Below are 8,939 nucleotides of genomic sequence, written 5' to 3'. Positions count from 1 at the left end.
CCCTGGGCCCAGCTCTCTCCTCCTCCCCGCAGACTGCGAGTGCTACGGCCACTCCAACCGCTGCAGCTACATCGACTTCCTCAACGTGGTGACCTGCGTGAGCTGCAAGCACAACACGCGGGGCCAGCACTGCCAGCATTGCCGCCTGGGCTTCTACCGCAACAGCTCGGCGGAGCTGGACGACGAGAATGTATGCATAGGTGAGTGCTTGAGCCACCTCGTGCCACGGGGTGGGCTTCGGTTCAGGGGGCGATGCGTCCACCTGGGTGCTCCCGGAGGATGGCAGCTGTTAGGGCAGCCTGCCATGCCATCAATTTCCTGACGGCAAAGCCCAAATAGTGTTTTCCGACTAGATTCAGCTGCATTGCTGTAGCAGGAGTTGCTTAGACATGGGTGGGGGTGGTCTTTGTACCTGTGTTTGTGCTGTTGGACCCCTCTCGTGCAGCCTGGGCTGTGCAGGCTCTCCCAGGGCCCTCCCATATCACGTAGCCGGGCTCTCCCCAAATCCCCAGCATCTCCAAGGGGGACATCAGCAGGCACAAAGTCCATGGGCAGGACAAGGCCTGACGGCGCTGTCTTTGGCCAGAATGTAACTGCAACCAGATCGGCTCCCTGCACGACCGCTGCAACGAGACCGGCTACTGTGAATGCAAAGAAGGCGCCACGGGGCCCAAGTGCGACGACTGCCTGCCCAACTACTACTGGAGGCAGGGCTGCTTCCGTAAGTACCCCGACAGCACCACGGGCATCCAACCTGAGCCAGGGGCAGCAGGAGGAGGGCCCAGGCACAGGGGGATCTCCAGCACCGCCTGCTCGGCTGCCCCGTGAGCAGACTCTGACCATTCCTCCCAAATCCCAAAAGCTTTGAAGTCTGCAGCGCCTCACTCTGTTCCTGCAGCCTTGGGCCTGATCTAGCCCTGTGAGGGTGGGATAATTTAAACCCCGGGAGCCATAAAGGAAAACCAAAAAGCTTTCTAGCTTCTGCTGCAATCGAGGGGTTTAAGGCACCATGGACAAACTCCCCTCACCTTCCCTCCCTCCCTCCTATCCCGTAGCCAATGTCTGCGACGAGGAGCTCCTGCTCTGCCAGAACGGCGGCACCTGCTACCAGAACCAGCGCTGCATCTGCCCCGTGGGCTTCAAGGGGGTCCTGTGCCAGCAATCGCGGTGCGAGGCCGACAAAAAGGACTGCGACGGTGCCCACAGCACGCGCGCCGGCCTCGGCACCGTCCTCCTCGGCGTGCTCGCCCTCCAGCTGCGCGGCTTCGTGGACCTCTGAGGGCTGGGAGGAGGGAGCCCAGCCGAGGCACATCACCCGAGGGACCTGGGGAGCCCGAGGTAACGGGTGGCTCTCCCCACCGGCTCCTCCGCCTTCCTTCACGCTAGGACTTGCACAACGTCTTTCGGTCCACTTTCCAAGCAGAGAGGTACGCAGAAAACCAGGGGCCGACTCCTGCCCGCGAAACCACCCCAGCTGTAGCCGGGGTGGCCGCAGCACCGCGCCGGCTGCCGAGCAGCAGCGAGGGGACTGCACCAGTGCACGCCAGTGCACACCAGTGCCACGGCCCTGCAGGGACCCGTGGCCCATCCTTCCTCCCGCGCAGCGATGCTCCTTCCCTGCTCTGCACAGGGCAACCAGGGACCACCAGGGCCCTGGTGAAACAGTGCCGCAATCCAAGGGATATTTTTTTTACGATTAATTTATTTACTTTGGTATAGGCTGGGATGTTCTTTTTGTTCCTTTTTTTTTTTTAAACCCCTCTCTTAGTGTCCCATTTTGACAGAGCCTGTCATGGTACCTCCAGAGCCCCACCACACTACAGGGAGGGAGGGCAGAGGGGGCTCTGGTCCATCCTTGCTGCATAGTCTCACATCCCACTGGCGGCCGGGCCATCCACGTGCTGTTGCCTACAGCTCCAGTTGCTGCATTGATTTTGTATTTCATTGACGGGTTTTGTTTTCTTGCACTTAAGGAGAACATAGGGGGCCATTAGGCATATGGTATGTGAGGAATGCAGTGTCTTATCCACCCATTTCCGTATAGTGTACGGTTTAAATACTTTTTTTTTTTGGTAGAGACTTATTTTTCTTTGGATTAAATGTTATAAAAAAAAAACACAACTTAAAGGGACGTTTTGCCATGATGGTGTACTCTCCTACAGTAAAGCAACTATCAACTGCTGCTTGATCACCCCGTTTTCCTTTCTGTGTGCACAGTTAATTACAGGTAAAGACTTTTATTTTTGGATTCATAATGTCCTCTTGTGTTTTCTGAGTCGCTACCAAGGTGCACCACATGGTGAGGGAGACGGGAGGGAGGGGTTGCTTCATCACTGAGAGCCGTTAATTATTTCTCCTAATTACTTTGCTGAACTTAGGTTACACTACTATCTGTAGACAATGAACAGAGCCTGAATGATATATTAAGCGCCGGTCTTGTGCTGAAATGCCATTTCCAAATGAGCCTGCAGCAGAAGGCTGGAGAGGCCGGGGATATTTCTCCAGGGGGGGATCTCAGCTGTCCAACCCCACTGCATCACCCCACAGAGCGGGTGCCGTGCTGCAGAAAAAGCTGTTTATTTCAATATCTTCAAGCAGCCACTTCAGTACAGAGCTCATAGAGAATCAGCTCATTTAAGGCTCGTAAACGTGCTGCTATCAGAGGAAGCGTATGCAGTCGAGCATATAAAAGAAGGCAGGAGAAACCTGAGACAAGAAATAAGGGAACTCTGTCAGAACAACAGGAGCATCATCAGCACAAGAAATTTAATTTTGTCTTAGCCAAAGCCTTACCAAGCCAGGAGCTGGTTGACCAGAGGAGTGCACCAGCAGGATCCTGCCCTCTGAGCCAGCCCAGGAGCCCCATGCAGTCCAGGCTGGAGCCACCCTGGCATTTCCAGGTCTGGTATCCTTGCCCAAGTGCTGCTCCAAGAAGTTCTCTCAAGGTTTCTGTTCTGTGTCAGTGCTCTGTTGTCCTGTCCCTACAGCTCACACTCATCACTGCTTTTGGCTGGCGCTGGGAACGGACCAAGTTTTGCAAGCCCAAGAGGCTGCAGCATCGTCCTGCCTAACGCTGCACACCCCACCGTGCAGCCACCTCCACCGAGAGGATGCAGTGAACTTTTCATAAAGGAAGCAGAAGAAAACCGGAGCGAAGGCACAAGACAGATAGTGGTACATCAGAGAGCAACATGAAGAAATGTGGGGCCTATTTTCAGTGGCCAGGACTTCAGCATTTAACATCACAGAGGAAGGTCACAGGACTTAATTAATCCACCACAAAAGAAGCGAGGGTTAAACTCACTCTGCCGAGATCTGATTTCTGAGGGGGGGGGGCTGACACAAGCATTTCCTCCCTTTAATGCAGTCATTTGCTGTCTGTTGCTATTGACACTTGCTCTTTCTTTGTACTTTCTTACTGAGATATATTTAAAATCCTCATACGCTACCGTTCGTACAAGTAGTAACACAGAACAGACTGTAACAAGATCAAGATCTCTAATGGCACTTCTGGAAGGTGAAGCACACATTCTCCTCTCCCTGCACTAGTGTTTTTCTCCAGCAAATTAGATTAAGCAAGAGAAAATTTACTACTTCATAAAGCTATATCCCAGACAAGCTCTGCACCCAGCAGCTTCCCTGCAATTGCACACTTTTATTGCGATGCAAGCAGGAACGTGTCAAGGAGCAACAGCACCGAATTCCTGTAGAAAATAACCACAGGAGAGCACAACAAAGCTGGGAACAGCCCAAGAGAGATTGCTGTAGGCGATATAGCACTTCACTAGCCCTTGGGGGGATTTTCCTTTGGTTGATCGGGTGTTGTTTGGTTGGGTTTGGGGTTTTCTTTGTTTGCTTTTAGGATAAAATGTCACTGGCTTCCTAACCAAGTCACAAAGTTGGTGCTGCCTTCCTGTGAAGCCCAAGTACCACTAATGTTCAGTCCTGGACCTCTTTAACCAAAGCCTGGTGAATAGTTCAGTAACCGCAAGCAGACGTGGTGCTAATCCTCCTGCAGTTCTGCCAGAGGACACGAATACTGTTCAGAAAAAAAGAGAAACCAAACACAAGCCTACCCTCCACCCTACCCATACAATCCTTAGGCTCTTGCTACTGGTGCAGAAGCACAGACCTCAGAAATAGTACTTGCAAAGGACAAACGCTCCAGACTTCATCTCCCAGAGGAAATTAAGTGGCATGCAGCCTGTGAGCAGGAGCAGAGGAGCAAGTTCCAGCTGGGGCAGTCAACGTCCTGATCTCCTCTTGTGGCTGCTGCACAGGGCTGCCCCTGCTTGTTGCACATCAGGACGCTGCGTTATCTGCCTAAATGCACTAAACAACTTGCAGTCACCTAAGAGAAATCACCGCAAGATAGGAAAAGATAATCTCATACCAGACTTAAGCCTGGTATTTAAGAAAATAAAGCTACAGAAAGCTTCAGCGCTGAAAACCCCTCAGCTTCAGCCGCCAGTTAGCAGAGAGGTGTGCACAAGGAGAACGGAGCATTATTGAAATCAGACTGAGAGAAACCAGCACAGCAAGTACCCGCAGAGCCTAAAGTTCTTCTTTAAGAGACGTTTGTGCATTAAGAGGGAAGTTGTCCTAAATGGGACAAGCTGTCCAACGAGCTTGCTACTTCACCAGTGGAAGGTTAACCAACGGGTACTTCTCTTTCCGAGAAAAGCCACTTGCGCTCTTTCAAGAGGTTTTCGTGTGTATCCTGCCGCCCGCGTGCAGCCGGCATTTGATTCCTTTGAAAAAGTTTTTAAATTATACTTCTGTGTGCAAAGAGGTGACCTCTTCAAGCTGTATAAGAAGAGCTTTTGATTTTTCTTGTTTACCTCAAATTCTTCTCTGTTTTTTAACTATTTAGAGTACCGACAAATCCAGGTATTCCAAACCAAAGCTGCCCGGTGAGAGGGATCACAGCGGCCAGGCTGGGCCCACAGCCCCAGCTGTAGAGAAGCCAACAGCAGCCTGGCTTTATGCACATTCACTCACTCACCAGATGAAGTGTGAAGCCTACAGGTGCCGTGAGCTGCAGACAGAAGAAGGGGGGCGTAAAAGAATCTGCTGGAACTTACCGGGTATGGTGGTTGGTTGGTTGGTTTTGTTTTGCTGAAGACGGGGAAGCAGATGCCTCATCTGTCAGAGGGGTTGTACGCCTTGCGCAGGCTAGAGTAGCAAAAGCAGCACGCCGTTAGTGGTGATGGTCTCACCAACCACTTTTATTCTGTATTTGGCTTCTGTGAAGAGCCTCAAAAGTAAATCAAGGATAAAGGCGTTGAAGTATAGAGAGCGTTATTGCCAGAAGTGACAGCAGATCTGGAGTCTGAAGAGCTTTCCATCGCCACCCTTCTGGCAGGGATGTGGTGTTTGGCCACTGTCATGCAGAAACTGGCTAAAAATTGCAGTGATTTGAGATGCAGAAATGAGCTTCAGACTGTCCTAAAGGCTCCTTTTATCATTTTGATTCTCGAGGTGTCATAACAAGCATCAGTGCAGGGTGAATCGTGTGAGGAACGCGTAAAAATATCCATTTTTTCCCCAGTGCTGTTTTCTCCCGGCCAGCAGCACTACAAAGCTCCAAAAGCTCCATCCCCACCCTGCTCTGTGCTATTTCAGGGATTACAGAGAAGGGAAACCTCCTTTGTAGCAAAGGAAGGAGATCTGGCTTGATAAAACAGCGCAGGAAAGACAAAAGGGGACAGTCACATCAGTGAAGCCTGTCAGGGTGATAAAACAAGTTTTCTACTTTTTCACAGTATCGAATGTACTCGAGCTACCTTTGTTTTCATTCCTATCACTGTTTGCCTGGGAGTTCGTGGCAAATTAGTCGAGGCCTTAGCAGACAGGTACGTATGGCTGGAAGGTCTCGTGTCAGCAATATTCAATGCACAAGACTGCTTAGCTTACATTTATTTGTATTAAAGAATAACGCATTGGGCTCCTTTCCAAGCATCTTAAAGACAAGAAAGGAGACCTAATATACGAGTTGGGAACGGACCCGTTGTGGCAAGAGACTGTATTATATTGTTAACATTATAAATTCCATTTACAATACAGCAGCCATTTCATCCATCATTTATTCATGTAGACTAGAGGGAGCATCTCGCATTTCTAGGACCACAGTTCTGCTTATCCTCGGTATTGCCACAGTCCATAGGCCACGAATAAAGAGCCCATCTCCAGTCGTTGGCTGTTTCAGTCTCTCCTGTCTATAGGGAAAAGTAAACCACGACATCTCACCACACTTCAGTAACTACAAAAAAAAAGTCTCAACTGAAATCCTGGGGTTTCCATGTTATATTTGGGTCTCACCTGGGACTGAGAACATTGTTTGCCCTCATCGGTGTTTGGCCACTGCAATTCCTTCTTGCCCTAAGAGCACACACGGATCGGTGCTGCCACGGCAGGGAGTTATTTCCTTACACAGGAACAGACTGAGCTCCTTGCAGGGCACAACTCAGTCTCCCAGCCCCTGTGCCTTCACCCCCTGGACCCAGCTGCCAATTAGTTTCTGCACACAGCTCATCTGCAAACCAGTGCTGTAACACCTCATCGCCTCACCAGTGCTACCAGCACTGGAAGGGTGAATTTAGACAAGAGACTGGGAAGAGCTGCTGGTGTTCACAGCGCTGCATAGGCCTCCCCCTCAGCAGCATCGCTCAGCTCCCGTGACTCCCACCCCCAGTGTGAGCGATCACCAGCTCCCAGCGTTTCTCAGGCGTGGGTCCTGCTGCCACCAGCGCACCACGAAGCAAAACCCTCCCAGCTGTTTTTCCCCAGAGCAGGTTAACGCCTCTGCAAGCGCTCGGCTCCTCTGGCAGGCTGGCAGACTCCTGTGGGTGTAACTGGCAGAGCCACCCTGCCCCGAGCCAGCACCCAGAGCACACTGCACGTACAGTGAAACAGGTAAGGAGAACTTCTTAAAGTACCTGTTTGGATGTTCTCATTAGAGATACGGCTCTGGTTTGGAGTAGTGGTACAGAAAACAATTGGAGTAACGTTTAAAAGAGGAAGGAATAGACAGAATTACAGTACACCTTTACAGGTAAGCCTACTTCACATACAACCAAAGAATTAAAAAAAAAAAAAAAAATCACAAAATAGCCTAATACTTAGAGGAGATTTTCCCTTCCTAATGGTACCAGTAACCAACAGCACCACACAGGGAACTGGTTTTGCACTGAGAATTAAGATGCCAAGCTTGGAAGAATGAAAGCCTCTGTGTAAGAATTTGAACATTTATTCCAAAGTTTTTTTTGGCACAAATTCCAATTAAATTGTTTCCCATTAACTTGTGTTGAATATATTCTTTACTGATTTTTCCAACTTCTGCGCTTGGTGAAGGAGAATCACTGCACAACCTCCTCTGTCATCACTTCTGAGATAACATTTAATGAATAAAGCAACCTACACTCACAGCTTACAGACTGCCCATAATACTAGAGTATTTTAAACACACAATGGAAATAGCGGAGAAGTTATCAAAATTGTATCTGATCTGTTTGTCCCCCAGTGCAGATTTTATTTGTATCCCTAAGAAATGTGCTTTCAAATAGAGTTTGCCTGTTTGTAACACATTATGGATATTAAAGATGGTTTAAAAAAAAGTTAATTCCAACTACAAACCTAATCTGAGTGATATGGGAAAAGTGTCCTGAGTGCAAAGCACTCCCACATTTTATTCCATAATACACCCGTAATGATACAGACTGATACAGTAGGATTAAGCTATTGCTGGAAGATCAACAACTTACATCAGACAAATAAATCTAGGATTACATGAAAAAAAAAGTTTGAGCCCCGGCCATGCCTCACAGATGATTTATGGAAAAAGACAGGAATTATCAAGTTAGATGATTTACGTGCTGTGTACATAAGACAAGAAAAATGAAATGTTAAAATAAAATTCCTTCCAGCACGTACTAAGGACCGTTCTCAGAAGAACACATTCTGAAACACACCGTTTAAGCAGGAAGAAAACAAGAAGAAAGGTCTCAGAGAAAATTCCCTTGACCAAGTTCTGTTTAATGGCCAGAAAAGCAGCTCCTCATTCACGCTGTTGGCAGCTTTACTTACACAAAGGCTGTCCACATGGCTTCCACAGCTATGGGATCTTACAGCAGCTTGCAGAACAGCAGCCTTTTAGCATGCTAAGAAACAGCAGGCAGGACAACACGTCCCTGACAAGAAGGTTTCAAAGACAGCAGTGTTTTAAAGTATTCCTATTAACATAAAGGGAGGTAACACCTAGGGATGGATCCTGTGAAGTGGGAGCAATGAAGTGTCCAATTCCTGGCACTCAGATTCCTTCAGGCAGCCTTCTTTCTCACACAAGGTGCCCAATATCAAGGAAGAGTCACGGCAGTTTTAGAGGCACGTATGCTGCTGACAGAAGGTCAGGGTTCACTGAAGCAATTAAGAGTGCAACACGGTGAATGACTCGAGCTGAACACTGCACACACATCCCCATTTCACTTCACAGGCATCTCAAAGGCCAGAATTCTCCCGTTATCTTAAATGCTCAGCACAATGAGCTGGACACACACAGACAGCAACTAAAGCCTCCCAACACACCTACAGCACAGTGGGTGCTGGTAAAGCACATTTCTTCTGAGCTCAGATACGTCAAGCATGCAGGTTACACTGGCAGCAATCACCATCCACCTGCTACGTTGTTTTTTGTTCAGCAAGCCACCCGCCTATCACTGAACTGGACCACACAGACTGCTTTGGAGGGGGTTAAATAAAAGAACAAAGGTAACACTCACCATTGCAATGAATGTGTCAGGACAGAAGCATAAATAAGATTATGCTTAAACTCTGGCCTAAAAAATCTGGCAGCTCATTCCCTTAGGGAAAGCCACTGCTGTTACAGAACCAAAACCGTCCTCACATATTGCTTAAACATTTTTCACTGTACCTGAACCTGC

At 48.9% G+C, this 8,939-nt stretch overlaps 1 protein-coding gene across 1 annotated transcript in view; it reads left to right on the top strand.

The window, feature by feature from the left end:
• NTNG2 (netrin G2) overlaps positions 1–2,248 on the top strand; it is a 45,994-nt gene extending 43,746 nt beyond the window's left edge. Inside the window, exons 6-8 of the mRNA XM_068657006.1 lie at positions 33–200; positions 587–721; positions 1,056–2,248. Coding sequence (XP_068513107.1) covers positions 33–200; positions 587–721; positions 1,056–1,279 — 527 coding nt within the window. The 3' untranslated portion in view covers positions 1,280–2,248. The remainder of the gene's footprint in view (positions 1–32; positions 201–586; positions 722–1,055) is intronic.
• Positions 2,249–8,939: the final 6,691 nt, after the last annotated feature.

Source organism: Anas acuta, chromosome 20 (assembly GCF_963932015.1).
Source record: "Anas acuta chromosome 20, bAnaAcu1.1, whole genome shotgun sequence".
Taxonomy (NCBI): Eukaryota; Metazoa; Chordata; class Aves; order Anseriformes; family Anatidae; genus Anas; species Anas acuta.
This window is presented reverse-complemented; position numbering and strand designations above follow the sequence as displayed.